The following is a 23,138-nucleotide window of genomic DNA, read 5'->3' on the forward strand; positions in this document are numbered from 1 at the left end:
TGTAACTCTTACCAAGGATTGTGTGAGAGATAAAAAAAACCACTAACAGCCATGTTTGATTCGTACAGGATTAAAATCATTGCGTACATCTGTGCAACACAAATGTACCTAAAATCCTCAGGAGACAACTAATCCCAACTAGTCCCAGCCTGCACTGAAAAAATACTATATTTGGAAATTAAAATCAGTGAGAAGAAAAAAGAAAGCTCCTGCTTCTGTGGGCAATTGTCTGCCAAAAAGATACAGAGGGAAACATACAGAGAAAAAAAAAAAAAAAAAAAGAGGGAGAGAGTATTATTGGAAGTAGAGTGTGGGAATATTACAAACTTCCACAGCTTTTTTTGGTTGTTGGTGTTTTCCTGTATTCTTGACTTTTCTCTAAGCATCTTAGCTTGTTACAGGTTTTGTTACATCTAAACTATTAAGAAAAAAATACAAAAGCTGAGCACTTTCCATTGAGGATTGGGTTAACTATTCCTTTGACTTCGGTATGTGTTCAGGCTTCTAAGAAACAATATTAATCTCACATTCTTCTCATTTTGTTGTGTGTACCACATTGCTGCTGAATTATAGCTAAATCAAAATGACAGCTCTTCAGTACAAAAAAACATCACAGTGCTGAAATACTGCTGAAGTTGCAACCAACTCTGACATTATTGAAAAATGGAGCCGTTCCACTCTAAACAGTATTAGCATTCATATCATGAGTATGCTTCATGGTTCTGCAGCAGCATTTAATAATTCCAATGTGGTACAACAAAGAAATGGACCAAGATTTCTCACAGAATACAGAAAAATACTCAGTAAAAAGGAAATGTTGCAATGCAAACTGAGATTGAGTGCTCCCAACAAATTTCTAAAGGGGACCTTTATGCCTTGATTTTGTTTTTGGGGTCTACGAGAATTTCATGTTGTTTTTAACATATTTAACTTTGTTGCAGCACCTCTTTTCCGAGTCTGTCAGTAATACTCTATTTACAGTACTTCAGGTCTCTATGAAGCTCCTTCCGAAAAGTGCAATGTGCTCTGAGTGGTTGGTTGGACCAGTGTGTTGTGATCCCTTACCGTAACTGTGAGTTAACATGCTACTAACGCAACTCAACCAGGCCTCACTCTTTTTATGCGTATGCCTTCGCGGGAATTATTTAAATGAGGAATTGTGTGACGTATGTTCCCAGAAGAAAACTCAAGACTATAATCGAGGCGTTTTAGGGAGTTCAGAAACAGTGCTTACTGATATAGTGAATCTGAATTTGTTGACTTAATATGAGATGTTTACGGCTGCGATTGAATCGAGTCAGCTGAACTTCAAAACTGGATCAGTCCAATTCGTAAAAAAAGTAACAAAATCCTTGTTGTAAACGTTAATATAGTGCTACAAATGCAAGTCATCATCCACATTGTAAATGGACACAAAACTAACAAGACTGTAATTATGCTGTGAGAACTAGAGAAAATAAAAGAATGGGTTGAAGAAGATTAGAAAAAACAGCTGTACAGCATCATGCAACTTTTTTAGTGAACATTAACATAAATAACAAAATATACACATGTGAAATGAGAAAGTGGAGTTACCCCGAAGACGCCCCTGTGATCATTAAATCACACTGCTTAAACTGCCTCTTTGTTATGATAATTAACATGAATTCATATTTCTCATCTCCCTCTTGGTTTTTTAGAAATTAGTGAGAAGCGTATAGCACACAGAGATCGGTAGAGAAAGAGTCCTACAGTATGTACCAACCACCTAAGAGATCTCACTCCAAATCTTTAGAAATGATTCAGTGAAACATTTCTGTTTACATATTCATCATTCTCTTAAGTTAGAACATAGATGGTTTCATAAATTTACAGAGAGCTCATTTCTGTTGCAGTGATGAGGGTCTTTGTATTAAAGCGGACATCAAATAAAGGGGATTTACTTTTCTCCTTTGAAATAAAATAGTTCCAGTTACTATGTAGATATACTTACAGAATCTACACTTCCTCCCCACCCAGATGATTTTATGGAAATTAAGCCACACAAAAAGGTAATTTATAATTCATCATAGTTGATTTCTACTAACTATTTTTAATCAATTAATCAATTATTAATTAATCAATTATTAAGCTAATGAGTGTCTGTTTGGCCATCTAACAAAGTGCCAATTACAAAAGGATAAACAATTTTTTGTTTTTTTTGTTTTGCCAATACTATGCAGAATAAATTCTCATTTCATTCCAGTGTCATTTACAGAAGTATGTATGTCCAATTTATATATCATCCATATTTACAGTATATATATCACCAATTTATACATCATCCATTTGTCTTAAAGGGTTAGTTTTTTGGGTGAACTAAACTTTTAAAGGTAAGGTAGAAAATGTCATGTAAAACAACATTATGGTTTTTGTTGTGTAAGAACCTGGACTAACATTAAAAGTGGATTTCAGGGGAAAAAAATAAAATGATACAAAAGTGCAGCATGTGGCCCCTTTAAACAAATTCCTAAAAGCAGTTTCAAGCCAGAAAAAAGCAGCAAACAAAAGTGCCATCTCTGAACGTTTCCCTTGAATGCAGCCAAATGGATGCATGGTTCAATGATCGTGCCATTTAGCTTAAGCAAGAAATGCAAAATGGCAGCACTCTCTAGAGTACACTGCATCTTCAGGCGTGCGAGGAAGACGCTGCGTGTGAGAGCTGGCCTTTAAAACGCTACCTCAAGGACCAACACTATTTGCGGAGCATGCAGTGCAAAATCAATAAAGACAGAAACACTCCTTAGCAAACATCGCATCAACATCCATAGCCTTGATTCATTGTGAGGTTTCAGAGGTAGGGTGCAAACCTAATTTTGACCTCTAGATGCTCGATGAACGAGTAATTACATGAGTGGGCGAGTCGGCTGAGCATAATGCTAATTGATAATTAGGGAGTGAGAAATTACGAGCAGAAACAATAAAGTGAGCTAATCTGCAAGTAATTTATTTGCCGTCATTAGATTAACAAGATACTCTTCCAATAAGAGATAAAAAGCTTTCACTGTAGCTCATTATGTTTTTCTTTAGTCTTCACTGCAAACCTTAGGTGTGGATATATATAGGAGTGCAGTATGGCTAGATATCAGCATGGCTGTGATTAGCCATAGGCATGAGGCATAATATAGAGGCATATAGCATGACAACAGAGCAACGGTGTGTCTTTAAAAACCCTCTTTTGTGCAGAACTACTTCCACCACGGATTCAAATCTCAAGTTAACAGATCAGCTCAAGTCTCTGTTACTATTTCTAAAACATCACTTTAGAACTAGCAACGAAGGAACGCTGAGTTGGTTCATTGAAGGTTAGTTTATTATGTAGAGTAGAGTATTATGACAGTTTGAAAGTCCGCTGAGGAAAGCGATATCTTTGTCTTAGTATCCTTTTAATGGGGATTTCCCTTTACATTTGTGAGTTGCGTGTTATAAGGTGTTGTTTAAAGTAAAAAATAATGTCCTTGTTTACAACATTGTTTCAGAGCCTTTCAATATAAAATTATTTGCTTCTGACTCACTCATAAATACAGTCTTTGCTGCTACCTAATGGCATAACAATGTAACTTTCACTGAAATTGAAATCCGTCACTAGCAGACCCTTTAGACAAAAGCAGCGTAGATTAATAAAATCAAAGACTGAATTTGATATACCAAAAATGAATTATATCCCTTATCTAGTACATAAGAGCCAGCAGCAAATTCCTGAAGCACTGGCTGAGATAAAGCTGTTCTCGGCGAGTACAAGCGCTAAACGACCGCTGATGGCCTGGAGCTCACATCTCCGAAAAATCTCCGAAAATTTCAAATAGGCCCTACACTGTAAAAAAAAATCAAAAGATGAGAAAACTTAAAAGTTTAAGGCAACAAACTTCAGCAGATTGAGTTTTCTCAACTTGTTTTTGTAGGAGATTTTTGAGTTTTCTGAACTTTTTGTTGTATAAACTGAATACAACAAGTTGAGAAAACTCAAATCTGCTGAAGTTTGTTGCCTTAAACTTTTAAGTTTTCTCAACTTTTGATTTTTTACAGTGTATGTTTAAATAAATTGCATATTTGAGTTCTAAACAACTACATTCTCGCCTAAAAAAAATTCTTAAAGCTACATTCTGTGACACAGTAACAGTAGTATTTATAAAATTATGGTGGGTTTTCCGACAGAAACAAGTGGAGTGACACGAATTGTGAAACGGTTACCATGTGATATTAGTAGAACACCACATGGCTGGAAAAGGCTCTCAGCCAAACAGATTCAAGAACCAGAACTAATTCAAATCTTGGGTTTGCAAGCACTGAATTGTGATTATTTTGTTTTTTATAATACAAAAACCTAAACAAAGGTATTCCAAAACAAATTGTATTTTTTTTTTATTTAATTATTTTTTTTTTTAAATCCCTGTCAGAACAAAGCTTGTATATTGTGTGTTTATTGCAACACTGAATGAGTTCATTCAAAGGTGAAGCAAGCATGTCAGATATCTAGGTCAGCCAAAACCAATCAACTCCACATGATCATCTCCATCATACCAGATATCTCCAAATTATCAGTGGATCATCACCGCTGCTGTGTGGCTGTGTGGGAGAGTGAGTCTCGTGTTTCCAGGCTGCATTAACTCAAGTCTGAGGGTCGACAGCATTGGAGAGACCCGCTCACACACACTAACCGCAGAGCACTATATATAGAGGATGCATGACAGATCATTGGATCTAAGCTCTCTTATGTATAACTCTGGGAAAAACAAAACCCTGAAGCCTTGAAACACTTCACACACCTCTCCGCAAAGCTGAGAACACATAAATTAAATCAGACAAGGAAAAGGCAGTGATACAGGATACATTTTCACATGCACAAAAGAAATACTTTTGGTACTATCTCAAAACCTTCTCTTTACACCATAAGATCTTTTTTGAGCAGTGGTTTGAGCACTTTTCACCAAAATGTATTAAACTGCTTTGTCTGACTCATATTTTTGAATACATTTTCTAAAGCTCTATATTTTTCAATACATTTTCAATAAAAAAAAAAAAAGCAATATTATATAAACATTAGGGCTGTGTATTGCCAAGAATCTGGTGACACGATATGTATCATATCAAAACATACATAACACAAATTTAAATCGTTATTGATATTATTAAAAAAATATATTTTTAATGAACTTAAAATGTATTCAGAGAAATAAAGAAAGAAAAAAAGAAAGAAAGAAAAAGGAGAAAAAGATTTTGTTTAAAACAAAACAACTAACTAAAATATTTTTATTAAAGATACGATATTTTTATCAATCTATCTATAATAAAAATATTTTAGATTATTGTTTTTTTTAAAATTTTTTTCTTCTTTCAATTTTTTCTTTTTCATTTTTTCTTTCTTTCCTTCTCTTTCTTTCTCTCTCTCTTTCTCTTTCTCCTTTCTTTTTCTCTTTCACTTTCTCTTTTTTTCTTTCTTTCTTTCCTTCTCCTTCTCTTTCTCTCTCTTTCTCCTTTCTTTTTCTTTCTATCACTTTCTCTAGATAGAAAGATAGATAGATATGCCACTGTTAACAAAAACCAAAGTACTCTCTTACCAAACAATAATTGATGTTCATTAAAATATAGTTATTAAAAATAAACTGATGTTTCCTTTCTTGTACAGATGAGTCCAAACAATGTGAAGAGGGCACAAGGTGGCACTGGAGAGCACAGTGCCCCCTGCAGTCTTAGACTCCGCCCTTTTATGCAGATCTGTTTCCTGTGCATTAGAGAAACCAAAATGGATTTGGGTCCTTCACACATTGTGCTCATCTTTGAATTACTATCTCTGAAATGTCACGGATATTGCTGTGCTCTTTTGAAAGAAGTAAGAAAGGGTGAGGGCAAAGGGTGACATGCTCGAATGCACAGCAGGGTCACCGCTTGCGCTGACCTCAACGACACAGCAGATTCTTTTAATTCATGATATATGCGTGCAGAGAGCTTAGAATCTTCCTTGATTCAAATACCCATCTATTGTGAAAAGGGACCAGAAAACAAGACAACAATAGGAAAAAGAATTCAGTTTGCAGCCATTTTGATTCTTGAAGCAGCAAAATGTGCTCCTGATATAAATGTGCCCCTGGTGGGCAGGTGCTCTTGTACGGGGTCATGCCTACAAAGCATCACTTCATCATACACTGACAGAAGGCATTAGAGCATACACATGCCATCTGTGTGAGTGTGCATACGTGACCATGTGTACACACAAAGCCATGTAATAAATTCACACCTGTTCCTTTAAACACAGCCACCCACACCCAGAGCTGAACTTAACACATGCTTCATTGACATACCAGGGCTTCCTCCGAACTCAACCACCCACTCAGTAAAACCACTCGACTTATCGAACACTACATTGCTCTTATAGTAAAAAAGATGGTAAAAACATGCTGCATTAAAGCACAACACTCATGGCCTTTACTTTGGGTACCGAAGTCAAAATGTTCATTGATGTTTTTAGTGTCTTTTTAATCTATTTTCAATAAAAACATGTATATTATGGTATATATGTAGTTAGTTATAATCAATTAACACTGCTTTTGTCATTTTTTTCAAGATGGACAAAATTTGTCACCAAAAAAGTAATTTGGTTTAACCAAAATTTCGGTTTTACTGAATGACACTTTTGGTTATACCGAATGACGATATCTTCAAACAATGCTAACAGGCTGATAACTAGCAAAAGGACAATCAAACATTTTATATTTAGTACAAGTTTTTAAAATATTACGACATTTATCGCTTTATAGTGGTTGTACCGAATGATCTGATGTTTCGCGACATGCATATGAGCAAGTGAAAACATGAATTTTTCAAATAGTTAAAAGAGTTAGTTACTTTGCTTCATGACCATGTGGTCCTTTGAATGATGTCACATCCGGTCACATGATATTGACCGCATAACTTGATCGAAAAAGGTTCCTCAATATTAGTTACTCTGAATGACATCAATGAAATTCATTTTTCTGGACAGTTTCTCATAACAAAGCAATGACTTCTACACATAATTTGAAATACCATTTTGCACTATGTTGATATATGATGTTATAAAAATTATGCCAGAATAAAAAATATATACATTTATTACATTTTAAGATATTTTAATCACAAATGAAATGGCTGCATTGGCCTTAGAACGGTTAAACCGAATGACCTTTTGACACTTCAAAATCTTTAAAATACCTTTATATGTAGCAAAATATAATTAAAACCTTTTGGATTCAATAAAATAGATCTAGTTGTACTACCTTACACACTTTGAATGTCATATATTTGTTTTTTATGATTATTAAGGCCTTTGGACAAAAAAAAAAAAAATGACCCGTCACGTCATTGACCCTTATATAAATAACACTTATTTACTACTGTCAAGATTGTTATTGAATTGATGTCTTAATTAATCTTAAATAAAAAGATAAACAACTGATAAACAACTTTTCCCTTGTACAGCACAAAGCCATGCAAAATTCTGTCACAAAACACATTTACCTTATTAGCTTTCCAACAATGCCGTTTGTATTGTGGAAAAACAGTAAAATTGCCAAGTCCTCAGGAAAGACATTTTACAGCTTAATGCTGATGAATAAACATTGTGATCTCATTCTGAAAGGTGTGTATGCCAAACGTGCTGTGCTAATTGTATCTAACTTCAAGTATCTGTTACTGAAAATGAGCCTATTAACTTGTTCCAGAAAATGAGCTAATAAAACGGCATTTTCCACATAAAGATAAACTGATTACACCATAAATGCAATACCAGCCAGTGCCAACAATGTTATACGTGAGAGCTAGATTTTAAAAACCTACATTCATAGTAATGCAGGTTTGACCTGCTCTAAATATTCATTTCGTTTTAGACTAAGGGTTACAGATAAAGTTTGAAAATCTGCGTCAATCTGTGAGTATAAAGTATAAAACATCTCAGCAAGCACACTTTGATTGGCTGTGAGCGTGGAGGCTTTTTTAAAAGGGTGAGCAATGACCAAAAGCATCCTAGAGCTCTACCAGGACTCTTAATAAAAATCCCCCAAGAGCTTTGGTGGGAGATGCTGCCAAAGGCGCTTAAAGCGTAGCTCCCTGTTAACTCAACATGTGCTTATGCACTTAACTCATTCCCTCTCCTTCTCATGTTCATACGCATGTGCAAACTATAGTGAACTGCCTACCTAAACTGCATTTTAGGCATCACAGGTTTCAAAACGTACACATCCTGATCATATTCTGCCTCTTAAAGTCTGCATGAAAAGGAAGTTGCGATAGTCTTTTATTCCCTATTGTGACGTATATGAAACAGTGAGTGAACCTGCTTCTTGAACAAGAAAAAAATGACTTGATTTTGTCCTTTGGGAACTGATTGAATGGTTGATGTTGCTGTGATCTCACGTGAGTGACAGGTTGCCCCGTCATCAGAGAAGAGATGACGCTGCAAGATGTTGCTGACTTTTTTTCCTCACAATTGCGAGTTATAAAGTCAGAATTGCGAGATATAAACTTGCAATTGCGTGATATAAACTCACAATTGTACGAAACGTTTTTCTTGCAATTGTGACTTTATATCACGCAATTGCGAGTTTATATCTCAGAATTGTAACTTTATATCACGCAATTGTGAGAAAAAAAGTCAGAATTGTGAGATATAAACTCATTGCGATATAAAAAGTCTTAATTCTGAGATAAAAAGTCGCAATTACTGTTTTTTTTTTTATTTAGTGGCGGAAACGGGCTTCCATATATATCCCATAATGCAGTTTCGAAAAGGCAAAGAAATACTGATTGCATGTTTGATAATACACACATTTTATACAACTCTGCAAAGTATTCAATAAAATAGTTCAGCATAAATAAAATTGAATTGTTTGACTCAACATACATTGTCAAACTCTTTTAGAATCAATTGATTGAGCCAAATATCCCACATGGAGCACTAATTGGGTGCCACACGGATGTGCTGCAGATGTAGAAAGTGTACAAATCGCTCACTCGATGTTAGGATGCAGACAGTTCATTGGGTTTTAAGACAGAGCTTTAAATTACTTATAATATGACTGTAGTTTAGAGGTAAAATACTACCCAAGACGTGCCTTGATTTCCTCTAAGATAGTGCAAGTGTGATTTTTCTCAACAATGAAACCATAATACATCCACAAAAACAGAAAAGTGCAACTGTTCGCAGGGGTAATGGAAACACAGCTCTAATGGAAAGAGAGAAAAAGCTCATTATGCATTCACAGCTGATACGTCTGTCTGGCTATCATTACGACAATGAGACAGCAGAGGTGTGAGGAATGTGCAGCCAGACCATTACACTCTGATTCAGGCAAAAGAGCATTAGTATGTGAATGATTACAATGATATGGAAAAAGACTTTGTGACATGGGTTACATGTTAAGGGGATAAAAAAATTCTATTAGAAGTTATAAGGTTGGAAGTCTATTTTTCTTGCCATTTTTGAATTTGCGGAAGAAAAATAGCAATGCCAGTGTTACCGAGTCCAGCTCAGGTAATACATCTCTAAAAATTATTTCACAGGAGCCAGGTGAATTTCAAAGCTGGAAATGTGTATAATTTAGGGGTAGATATGCATAATATATCAGCACCATATCAGTTATTAATGTTTTTCTCATTTTTCTAGATTGGTCACTTTTGGATAAACATGTATTTGCTGATGTTGAATAGTTAATTTATTGCATTTTTACATTTAGATTAACTTGCTGTCATTGACACCCTCTTACATCTAAAACACAAATGTTAAATGTAATCTTTAGGAAATCTCAAAACGAATATTAATCTTCCAATATGTTGTTACTTCACTTGTGCGCCTTTAAATGTGCAATATGTCACAATTTTGTCCGCTAGAGGTCGCTAGAGGCCTATTCAAAACAAAGGCATAGCTTGATGACGCCAAGTTTGAGCGCGGAATCTTGGGACATGTGGTCTTCAACTCAACGGCCGGTGGAAAAGAATTGGGATAGGACTCGGGAAGGAATCATGTTCATTATTAACGTTACTGTAGTATGAAGCAGAGCAGGACCGAGTGTTGTGGGAGCTGAACGAGGCCGCTTGTGCAATTGCGCAACACACGCCTCGCGAGCAGCGGAAATTTTATAATGCCACAGTCGTCGGCGCCCCTTCCGCTTTTCCGGTCATGAGTATGAGGTAACGCAGCTCTGTTTATCATATTAGATACATTTGAGTGTGTTGAAAATGTTATAACGTTACTCTGTGCGTTCACTCGGTGGCTGCTATGAGACACTTGTTACACGCTGCAGTAAGATAGATCAATTTTAGAATATCATATTAAATGCTGGATGGCTTGTGTTGATAAATGGCATGCAATTCATTTTAAAACGTATTGTATGATGGAGAAAATTCTGTATTACTGTTACTAAAAATAAAGCTGCATCTGATTATGCTATGTTAGCTACTTGACAAAATAGTGTTTTTCTCTGAGGCATGGTACTCGCAAAAAATCAAGAAAATTAGATTTAAACAATAAGACTAAACGTGTTGAGCTATATAACAACAATTAGTTTTCTGTCTATAAATATATCAAAACAGTTGTTGCCTTGTCTATTAAAAAGTGTAATATATGAAAGCGTCTTTGGTGTTTCCATGGTTTCTACAAAATAAAACCGGAAACCGAGGCAGAACGAGGGTTAACGCGGGTATGACGCAATTGACAGGCGACTCCTCACACGTCCCGGAGCCTTGGTTAAAATTGCAATTTTCTCACGATTTACAAATAGTTGGAAACATTTGGGATATTGTAAGTACTCAAGTGAACAAAATATATAACATTGGCCTAGTGGTTTTTGGATATTTTACTGCAAAAATATTACATATTGCACCTTTAACATAATTTTCCTTTTCCTAATGCTTTTAAGATGAAGCACCACTAAAGATTGACCACTACAGACAGTACCACATATGAAATGGACTGAATTTATGTTCCTTTTAGCCTTATTTTTACTCGCATCAAATTAAATGTGGCATCCATTTTGACTAAACCATGCTAATGCGTAATAAGCACATCAAAACACTGCGGTTTTACTCATATAACATAACTACAAATTCAAGTTAGAGAAGATTGGAAATAAATTTAGTATCCTGAACAGTCCAGAGAGATTCTAAAAAACACTTTAATGCAGTTTAGAAGCCTCACAATGACCAGACCCTCTTAAACTTGAGATGACTGAATTGAATGCATCTCCATAAGTGATCACCCTGAGTCCAGACCAGCTGCCCAGGAAGCATTAACTTATACCAGACATCCTGATTTAGCATCGATATAAAGCTATGGGATGATGTCATAAACTGCATACCGCAATCAGATAAGTATCCCAAATTTATGATCACGTCGCTATTCTCATACACGCCTGCACATTTAATGTGGACGGACGATGAACGGCCATTAATATTTGTCTGAGCCTCACACATTAAGCAAGCCCACAGACATATCACACCAAAAGCGCAATGCAGAGAAAATTATAGACGTGTTTATTATGCCACATTGACGGATGCGCTCGAACATCTAAACGCTGGTGTTTTTGAGTTTACTCCCCCATTTTTAGTTTATCGTCTCATTATGTCAAATGAGTCTTCGGGTCCTTGGATGTAGGAAGCAGTTTGTCTCCTCACTAAAACCCATCCAGCTTTCATCTCTGGAATTATTGCCACAGTGCAGCCTGGCAGATGAGAGGTATTTGTCCTTGGGCTTGCGGATTGTAGACGCCTTGATGCGTATGTGTTTACAAAGTAATTCTGGCTTCCCCTTCGACTCTACTTTATGTTAAGCTGTCATAAGTCAGAGTGACACAGTCTCTCCTCAAAGAAGAAAATCTGGAATTATTTGCCGCTGACAACATGCTAAGACTGTTGAACCAGATGACAGCAATGTGAAAACACAGCCGGGGCCTGATGCAGGAAGGATATTCGAAGCACATGGGTTCGCGGACGAGCGAATGCTCCCTGGCACACTGCAGAGCAGAGCATTTCTACTGTATGGCTTAATATAGTTAAAATGAAACAGCTGGGCCAATAGAAGAGCTGATGATTGATGGGGAGATGGTCAAGAGCTGTCAGATATGAGAGATCATGCTCTTTTGTCACCTTTAGGCCAGGCTTCCCGGGCTGATGTGATGTGCCATTAGAGGGCCTGTCTGCTGCTGTCTATGAATAAGTCAAAGGCAGACAGCATCACAGCTCTTTGAGATGTCACAAGCCATTGTGATAAAAAGCCATGCTGGCCCAAAATACACTTATGAGCACAAATGATACAAACATGTACATCAGTGTCAGAAATAAACATTTTAAGGACTAAATTTGCCCCATTTCTTTACAGTACGACCACATACGAACACGCAATAAACGCAGAGCATGTCTTCGATTTATGTTAAATGCATTTGAATTGAATAAATTAATTGAAATAAATTCTCAATCTAAACTGTTACCCATAGGTAAAGGATTTAAAGGATTAGTTCACTTTAAAATGAAAATTACCCCAAGCTTTACTCACCCTCAAGCCATCCTAGGTGTATATGACTTTCTTCTTTCTGATGAACACAATCAGAGATATATTAATAAATATCCTGACGCATCCAAGCTTTATAATGGCAGTGAACGGGGGCAACGAGTGTAAGATCAAGAAAGTGCATCCATCCATCACAAACGTACTCCACACGGCTTAATAAAGGCTTTCTGAAGTGAAGCAATGCGTTTGTGTAAGAAAAATATCCATATTTAACAAGTTCTAAAGTAAAATATCTAGCTTCCGCCAGACCGGCTTCCGTATTCAACTTACGAAAAAAGCATTAACTGACTTCGCGCCAGTTCCATTTTCTTTGTAAGTTGAATACGGAAGGCGGTCTGGCGGAAGCTAGATATTTTCCTTTAGAACTTGTTAAATATGGATATTTTTCTTACACAAACACATTGCTTCGATTCTGAAAGACTTTATTAACCCTTTATTAACCCAGAAGGCCTTTATTCGTAAGTTTAATACGGAAGGCGGTCTGGCAGAAGCTAGACATTTTACTTTATAACTTGTTAAATATGGATATTTTTCTTAAACAAAAGCATCGCTTCGCTTCAGAAGGCCTTTATTAACCCCCCGGAGCCATGTGGAGTACGTATAAGATGGATGGATGCACTTTCTTGAACTTCAAACTCGTTGCCCCTGTTCACTGCCATTATAAACTTGAACATTTATACAGGATATTTATTAATATAACTCCGATTCTGTTCATCAGAAAGAAAAAAGTCATATACACCTAGGATGGCTTGAGGGTGAGTAAATCTTGGGGTATTTTTCATTTTAAAGTGAACTAATCCTTTAATGTAGAGATGCACAATATTAATGGAAAAGGTGTGACTGCAGTCTTAAGTGGAAGAGAGGGGTTACGCAGGAGGATGTTAAATGCCTCAAAAATTTTGGGAACCACTGAACTACGGAATAACCTTTCTATCTCACAATTCAGACTTTTTTTCCCCCTCACAATTTAGAGTTTACATCTCTCAGTTCTGACAAGAGTGTAAAAAAAGTGTACTCACGATTAATGTTATTTGTGATAGTGCCATATATTCATTTGACACTGTTGTTTTTAGGAACCCAATTTAAATATAATACTATGAAATAATAATAACTGTATTATCCTTAATTCTAATTATAAAAATATGGGGTTGTGCACAAAAATTCTGGGAATGTGAAAATAAAGTGAACCTACACACTGTGCACACATTATAAGCAACTCAAAGCACATGCAGAATTCACACACACACTATGTGAGTAGAGCATATTTATTCTGGTGAATGGGACACAACACTGCGGTTCACACTGAAGGTCCTGCTCACGCTCCCAGTCTCAATGCTTTGACTTGTTAATATGTGCGCTGAAATGATAACACACTGCTCATAAAGTCGAATCCAGTGTTAGTGTGGTGTTAGGTGCGAAATGCAAACAAAACTGTATTAAAAAAAAAAAAAAAAAAAAAAAAGACAAAACTGTTTGTTGAGTATCAGTGAAACCTTCGTCACATCTAGTCACTTATAAAACAAATTAATACATACAATCATTGCCTGCCATCATGTGCAAGCATACATCTCTAGAAGTCTCTTAAAATGCCTGATTTAGAGTTTCATGATCCTTTAATTTATAGATATGATGAGTGCATTAGTTTGAATGCTGCTTTAAAAGCAGATTAAAAAAGGAGATCAGAGTGATTTTTAGAGAAATACAGGACTAGATTCTTTACCTCTGAGTCTAAAGAATGTCTGCTGCAGCACAGCATTATAGAATGTCCAGAGACATCACAGCTTAGAATGTTCAGAATCAATATAATACTCAGTTTGCTTGGCTGTCTGCATTACCTTGTTCTGCTCAATTGAATGCAACAGTCTGTTTGCTTGATTGCAAGATTTGTTCTGCTTGACAATATTCAGGTTGCAAGTTTCACTCTGCTCAACTGCATATACAATTCATTTGATATATTCAACCTGCAAGATTGTCTAGAAAACAAATTTGAATTGTTGTCTGAAGATTCAACTGGCTCAACAAACACCAAGCCATGCTGACTAGTCTGGTGCTTTTACGATATTGCTTTAGCAGGGTGAACAAACATTCACCTAATACAATGCAATTGGAGGGCACCAAACAAGAAAAAACGATCAAGAAGCCAACCGAGAGAGAACTGGAATGGCATTTTACAAACTCTGCCTCTCAGACTGACACTCGCTATGTCACTATCTCTGAAACTGCCAATGCCTCTGAAACTGCCACTGCTTCTCGGACTGCCACTGCCTTTGAGACTGATGCTGCCTCAAAGACAACACTGCCGCTGAAACTGTCTCTGCCACTGAGACTGACACTGTCTCTCAGACTGATACTGTCTCTGAGACTGTCACTGCCACTGAGACTGACACTGTCTCCAAGACCAACACTACCTCTGAGACTGACTCTACCTCTCAGACTGAGACTGCCTCTTAGACTGACACGGTCTCCAAGACATACACTACCTCTGAGACTGACACTGCCTCTGAGACTCACACTAACTCTCAGACAGTGCCTTGAAGACGAAAGTGCGTCTCAAACTGCCACTGCATCGGAGACTTCCACTGCATCAGAGACTGCCGCAGCCTCTCAACTGCCACTGGATCTGACACAGCTACTGCTTCTCAGACATCCACTGTCTCTGAGACTGCCACTCCCTGAAGACCTGAATCCATGTTAACTTTCATCATCTATCTTATTCTCTATGAAATGCAATAAAAAAAATAATTTTTTACTGAAATCATTTCACAGTGAAAAGCAATGCAGTCTTATTTCACTTATTTATTAAACACTACATGAATTTGCTTTTCAGGAATAATCTGCACCAAAATGAAATGTAATGAGCTCAAATATATTGCATTCCAACTGTTTGATGCTCTACAAGTGAAGCACATTATTGAATATCCTATTTAATTACAATATTCAATGATGTGAACCAATATTTAACTTGCCCAGTGCACAGTGTTTCAGTGAATCCCAATGAATTTGAAAGTCAAGGTGTAGATACGAAAGAAGTATAGATAAGGTTACTAATGTTAATCAGTAGGGATCAATCACAATCACAATGTGCAGCGATAACAGCTAGAGAGAGAGGAAAACCTGCCATCTGTTGTTGTTAATTTAAATATTGTTGTTCAATAAATATTATTTTATATAAATAATATGCCGTATTTGGTATTGAGAAAGGGACCCTCAATAGTATCAGTGAAAGTTATATTACACAATTAGATGGCGGCAAAGACTCTCTTAATGAGTAAGAACAAGGAAGTTATTTTAGCACTGTGGGAAATCCCCTTAAGTTTTAAAAGGACAAAGATAATGCTTTCTTCAGCAGTATTAAAAAGTTGCAAAAGTTTAAATTTACTGTAAATCAAAATGTACTGTACTAAACTTTTTTTATTTTATATAAAATACATATTTTACAAAATAATTTTTACTCTAAAATTATTATAAAAATCAAAGCTATATGTCTACCCAAGTTGTGTTCCAAATTTGAAGTTGATAACACAAAAATTGAAGTTACTATGAGATTTTGTTTATTGTATCAAAAATATCCACCAGGTGTCACCCACATTCCATTGAATTTTTTTATGCATTCTTCTGTGACAAATAAATACATTTCTGTCCAAATATCACATCTATCACAAAACAATGTGGAACAAATATGCCAAATATGGAATATTGAGACTCAGACCTTTCCAACGATATGCGTTTTGTCAAGATTAGAAAAGGTTTTGATAATAAAGTAGTTAAAATAAAAGAAACCTGACACTGGCCACTGGGGGAGAAGCGCACTAAAAGAATTTAGAGTAACGCAACATCCAATTTCAAAACAGTTTTCACAGGATGAATTTTGAGTTTGTAAGCTTTTAAATGATACCATATGATGATTACTAAAATTAATGATATGAAAAAGGCGATAAATAAAAAGAGCACCAAGCGTCCCGCTAGCGGGACATGACAATTTAGGGGTTAAAATTCTGGCTGATAAGAATATCAATTATTATTTTCATGTTATGGCTGCTAAACAATAAATAACTGACATTAAATTTCTATACTATTTTAGATATAAAAATAGTAATAGATATAACAGATAAAAAAAAAAAAAAATACATCACTAAAAATTACACGCAAAATAATTTATGTATTAAAAATGCATATTTATTTTGAGATCTGCTAAAGATTACATTTAACAGTGTTATTAAATCTGTGTTTTTTTTTAAACAATAACTAGGTAAGCATTAAATGACGACAATAGTAATCTAAATGTAAAAAATATAGGAAATAAGCATGGACAAATAAATATATACAAAATCAACCAATATATAAACCATCAACAGATGCAATAAAAAAAAATCTGTAATATCACCAATAATCAATATGGTACTTATTGTGACCAAACATTTTAAATATCGGAGGAATTTCCGCCCTTTTTTTTTTTTCCTGATAAATATGGATGCATGAATGAACATTTATGGAAAAAAAAATCAACACTCTGGCATGAGAGTTCAATGGGTCTCTAATCCTAGTCACATTTGTGCACACGTCAATACAGTTTTGCACTGATTGGCTGGGGGTTACGAATGTCACTGCATTCTGACAGTTGATGGTAAATCCTTTTGACAAGCCAGGGTTGAGGAAAAGTCGACCTGATAGTCGGGTGCTTGAAGAAAAGAGGTCTGCACTAAGGAGCAGGGCACTGTTGTGTGCAATCCTTCTAATATCATTGATTTCCCTGTCCAGCTTTCTCCGCCATACCTCGTTACGCACACACTCTGACTTCTACTGTTTATGAGCGATCGCTGTGCTAATTACCATTCTCATGTAAACACAATACATCCACATCATTAGACGTCATTAAAGGAGCATTCGTTACGATTTCACTCTGACCGTTAATAAAACAATTTCAGAACGTTAGCCAGATCTTTCCGGCCTCACTTGAAAATTTTCCAATTATAAAGGGTTCATTAAAAACAGGAGTTTACAGGGGACTGACTTCACCCGTGTCGGGTTCAGATGAACGGTAGTTTGAGAAAGCAGAATGGGTCATTGAAATTTAAAGAGCTAGCTTTCAGCAAACTCCAAATCAGGGCAGTGAATATAGATGCAATAAGGTAACCGAAATTTGATGTGGTGCAGAAACGTTTTAGTGTAATTACAGATCGTCGTGCGCTGCCAAGTGAAAACACAAACATCTCTGGCCAGATGCATGTATGTAAATACACCAAACAAACACCAATTTTCCTTTGATTGCCCTTGGCTCTTGCATTTTTCTAGTCCATTATGGGGAAGAAAAAAAACTGTACAGTTTGTTACGGTTCACTCGGTTGAACATACATGCCAAAATGTTTTCCAAATTTTATCCTGATGGAAAGCAAACACTACACATGAACGTTTATACAAATTATCCACCAGCACACACATGCGCTATCCACAGTTCGCCGGGCCACTGCAAGAGTTTAGGAAATCAAATAGATGCATAAAAAAAAAAAAAAAAAAAAAAACACACAGCTGGTTTTCTAAATGGCAGAAAAAGGCTGTTTACCTTCTGGAAGAGAGCAGGAACCTGCTGCAGCTTAAACCTGTGGAAGACAAACACATCATACATGGCAGCCACAGCCAGCACCGTCACGCCTTGTTCCTTCCATAGCATGCTGAACGAAGCACATGCCAAGGTGCCCAAGAACCACGTCCAGCTTCGCCCGTGGGCACCGCTCGTCCTCGGGGTACAGTGGCATATGTAGCAGCGCAGGGCCAGAAGGAAGAAGAGGGCGGCTCCCACGTCGGCCCGGCCCACGATACCCGCCACGGCCTCGGTGTGGATGGGGTGAGCGGCAAAGAGAAGCCCAGCCAGCAGGCTCCAGCAACCCGACCCCAGCAGCAGGCTTGAGAGGCTAGAGAACAGGGCAGTCGTGGCGCAGTGTAGAACCACATTGACCAGGTGGTAACCCCAGGGATCTAAGGCACCCAGGGCGTAGTTGAGTCGAAAGGAGAGCGTGCAGAGTGGGCGATAGGACTTATGGCTACCGCTGTGGGTGAGAAGTGTCCCCCAGAAGTCATCGTAGAAGATGTTGATCCAAGGCGTTTCGGGTAGAAGGTCCTGGTTGGTCTTGATAGCACGGCTGTGTGGGGAAAAAGAAAGAGTTGGTGATACAAATATAGTCAAATTTATCAAATCTGTCAATAATTCACTACAGCGCACAAGGACATTGGTTTGAAGAGTGAAGGTTGAGTTAGTCCTCATGCCACATTACTTGTTCTGTTATTGTATGAGCTGCTCTACGAGTGTTGTGACTGACATTCGTCACTTGCTAAAGGCCTTGTGTCCTAACACAGCAGTCTTCTTGACAAAAGATCACGAGCGGGCATGTCTAAAACACACACATCAAAGGCGTGAGACAATATTGGAAAATATAACTCTGCATGTAATCTTTCGAAAAGTCACTTGTCACATAGCAAAGTGTTTCTCCTGTCTTTTTGTGTTTAAATTTATTGCCAATTTTTACAATGAACAAATAAAATCATAATCAAATTTTTAAGAGTCAAAAAGAAAAATAGAAAAAAATATATTAAAAACAATTTATAACTAATGATTTATGCAGTTTTATAGGGCTACCTCTTAATAGTCGACTAACTGTTAGTGGACGAGCAGAGGCGTAGTCGACCAAAATTGGTTTTAGTCGGTTAGTCGCAGAAAAAAAAAAAAAAAAAAAATCTCCACACGAAGTGGCGAAATCACACAGTCCGTGAAGGACAGATCGTTAACGGCAGGAAATCCAAACATTCACCTATCATTCGTCGAACTTAAATATGGCTTATCACTTGAAACATTAAGTAGTAGCAACTTTACAAGTCTGCCCGCTCTAATGTTAACTTAGATAAATGCGCGCTATTATTTGATGATATGTACATATATATAGAGTGTTTGTAATATTTATTAAAATATATATTTATAAGTGTTTGTGTGGAGAGCACGCTTACTGCATGACATGGAGGTGCCGGTGCAATCACTTAAAATACTTTCAAATTCATTTTTTGTCATACAGATTAGAATATTCCAACATCGAAACTGTAAATGGTTTTCTTTTATTTCTGTAAACTCACAATAACAATAAAACGTGCTTTTGTAAAACAATGAAACAAACAGGATGCGCTTTCTGCCGTCTCGGTCTCAAGTAAACTTGAGTGTGTCACAAAAACTAACTGAAACTCAACATATACTTGCCTCACAGACATGATAAATATATCTATGGAAAGCTTGAAATGTCTATTTTAAATGAACCAATTCAAATCTAAAACAAATATACTCAGATTATGTAATGTGTAGGAAACGTGCGTATAGGTGCGTCCACTACTGTGGAGACTTCACCTCTGCAAGCGAAAACACACAAAACACTAGTTTATCAATAAATTATTAAAATGTTCACACAGTCTCAGTCTGTTTTTCTCACTCTTTTTTTTTTTTTTTTTTTCCCCACACCACATTCATAATCATTATGTTTGCCGGTGCACTGCGGCAAGCTTCATGCATGTGTTTGAGTGCTGATTAGGCTATTTATTATATAGTCTATTGGTGATTAAAGGCTCATTATTATGATTTATATGGATTATTAATATTAACGCGCAATTAGTCGACTAATCTCCTAAATGAACGACTACCAATATGATTTAACTGTTCATGGAGATCATAAAGAACCCTAGAAACTGCAAATCAATGTGTGAGAATACCTTACATTGATTCTGACTTTCCTCAGCTTAGAAAATGAAATACTGCACCCTTGACCAAAAACAAATAAATGATCAATAGATAAACAGGGACCTCCATTTAGCCGTAAACAAGCATGAAGTGGTACCAAATGTCTGTCAATCAAACCGACTGTGCCAGAAAGAAACTCTAAGACAAAGGGAAAGAAAAAGCTAAGGGGAATGAAAAATGCAGAAATGCAAGAAAAGAGTGACTGGAAGGAGAAATGTTCCATTTACTCCCTGGGAGAAGGCTTTGGGACTCTAAATATGTCTGAAGAAGGCCTCATAAAAGCCTAGAGTTGTGCAGGGAACAGGAGGAGGCAGGGCGGGATATGCTCTGGAGGCCATAGACACATACTGTGCCCACGTTGTCTGCCTGCGTCGCGCCGCCCAACAAGACAGAGAGAGCCCTCAAGGAAACAAACAACACAAACACGTGTAAACAAAGCAACTAGGCAGTTACGTTATTCCATATGCAGTCATCCATGCCAAAATTCATGTCATTCAAACCCTAGGCGGTGGTATCTTGCTGTGAAACAAACACCCTCTACCCCCTGTGATCGTGAATATACGGCTGCACACATGAAGATGGTGTTGAACTGTCGAGTGTAATTAGTCTCCTTAGAGAGCGCAAGCAATGACACAAGCTGTAATTAAAACATGCAATGGGAAATACGTGACAAGTGCGATAACGGACCATCTAAGCGACAGAATAATCAGTCTTCACAGCAATGGCGCCAAGAACGTGTAATTAACACAGAATGGAGACAAAAGGTTTAATGGAAACATGTTTACGAGAGAAAGATATGACGCAAAAAGAGCAATGGATCCCTGGCTGTAGAGCCAAAGTCTTTTATCATTTGCTACTAGCTAGCACACTTGCACAGTTGCCAGCAGCAAACACCCGTCTACTCCTTGCCCATGAGAACAGATGGAAGTAAGAAAAGTGAGGGGATGTTACAAAAGACTAAACAGCCAAAAAGAACTAGTTCAAGACATGCTTCAGCTTCTTTGAAGTCTTGGGGGAAATTTTTGACAAGACGCGTTGAAATTGCGGCCATTACTTTGTGAGAGTCCACAAGAAAAACAGATGCATCGAGAACTACTTTTCTCAGTGATATAAAGCTATCCATCATCAGACACATTTAAAATCTCTGCCTTGACTTCGAATAATTCATTGTCTTGGCAGACTTTCCTGATCCCTCCCCCAAGGTATACCTTCTTTATTTTCTCCAAACCATTCATCAAATTAGATCGTCATCCTTCCAAACAAAGGGGTACACGGGAGCCATTGTGGTTCAATTACACCTCTGAATCAATTGGAAGGAGTTGCCAATTTACTGGATACTTTGGTAAGCCAGAGAAAACAAACACCATGGCCTGAAGACTCGACACCAAGCAGCTCAGACAAGACAACAGTCTGTGCCAGCAGCAGGCAGGGGCTTCAGAGATCGGATTTCGCATAAAGTGTGAATCAGAAAAGAACACTTGGAGCTCTAGTGCTGGATTGTAACTGAAGATCAGGAACAGCGGAGGCTCTCGGATTGTATGACGAGTACATGAATTCTTGAGCCACTGCCTGATTTGGCTTGACAGCACCCCGAGGAAGTCTGACTCCCTAGAATGATTCTAATTGGTGTTAGTGAGACAAATAACGTGAAAGGTAATCTCTGGCATGGGTTGATACTTCTTGCCTGTAGAGGATGTAGACAGGGATATGAGTCCAGTAGAAGCTTTTTTATATGCAGGAGCACATTCTTACTCTAGACAACTCTCAGGGGACCAGTGGTATCACGCAATCCCGAATCTGGCCACTTTGCTTCATCTAGAGTCCAATCAGCATGCCGGGGATACTGTGACCACATCTGTCAAAGCATGTTTGCTTATCACTCTATCCTTGCCGTGACTGGTACGTTGTTACGTTTTAGATGACCGCAGCTTTAATGAGAAGTGAAATCCAAAATAAGTCCTGTGTAATCTAGAACCCAGTTCCCTCAGACTGGGAGCAAGATTTAGCTCTGCGGCCATGAGAGGAACTTAAATGCTGCAGTGTCGATAGCAGGCTGCGACCTCAATGTTTTCGGACAAGTACAGCTTTGCTGGATCCAAAACAAAGGCTTATAATTCGAGCCAAAAGCAAAACAAACCATACAAAGTGTCTGGTCACTGGAATCAAAAGCATGAAGTGACTAACTACAGTGCAATTATATTTTGTGGATTGTCTTTCTTTACGAATCGGACGGATACTTAGTCTCGACGCATGATTAGCTTACAGCACATGGTAAATTCTTTCTGCCAAAGTGCATAAATGTCAACAAGTGTTAATATAACGCAAGTACATCCAGGGTCTATACTTTTTAACTTAAAGCTCCCTAAATAACTTCTCTGAAAGTCAAAAAATGGTTTCAGATATTCTTCCGAAAGTTTTAGACAATGTACAATTGTTTTCTATTTGTGCCAGCAAGTGAAAAGAGGGGGGAAAGACACAGGCAGTAGGGAGATGTGTTTTTCAGGCTGCCAAGTATGTGTCATCACCCGGCTTCAGTGTCTGAAAGGGCCGCAGTCATATTTTGAGAGTGCCTACAGAGAGGCTGTCCGGTCTGGCCACTCTGCTCTCCTGCCTGGGCTTTTGTCTAAGGTTTCTTCCCATGAGAATGCCTGCAGGTCAATAACAGAATACCTTCCCCTTATGTGGTGCTTATGTGAGAAGAGCTCTCAGGGACAACAGCCTTGTTCCTTTGTGTAGTTTCATGAAGAAAAGCTGTAGAGGCTATAAAGAGAGGAAAATCAATTAATTTGTGAGAATAAAGGACTGAACTGTTGA

General features: G+C 37.4%; 1 protein-coding gene across 1 annotated transcript in view; it reads right to left on the bottom strand.

Moving 5' to 3' along the window:
• The window catches only part of tmtc2b (transmembrane O-mannosyltransferase targeting cadherins 2b), a 122,393-nt gene that overhangs the window by 49,711 nt on the left and 49,544 nt on the right, over positions 1-23,138 (bottom strand). The window contains exon 2 of the mRNA XM_051870682.1: positions 18,114-18,690. Coding sequence (XP_051726642.1) covers positions 18,114-18,690 — 577 coding nt within the window. The remainder of the gene's footprint in view (positions 1-18,113; positions 18,691-23,138) is intronic.

Source organism: Ctenopharyngodon idella, chromosome 18 (assembly GCF_019924925.1).
Source record: "Ctenopharyngodon idella isolate HZGC_01 chromosome 18, HZGC01, whole genome shotgun sequence".
In the NCBI taxonomy this organism is placed as follows: domain Eukaryota; kingdom Metazoa; phylum Chordata; class Actinopteri; order Cypriniformes; family Xenocyprididae; genus Ctenopharyngodon; species Ctenopharyngodon idella.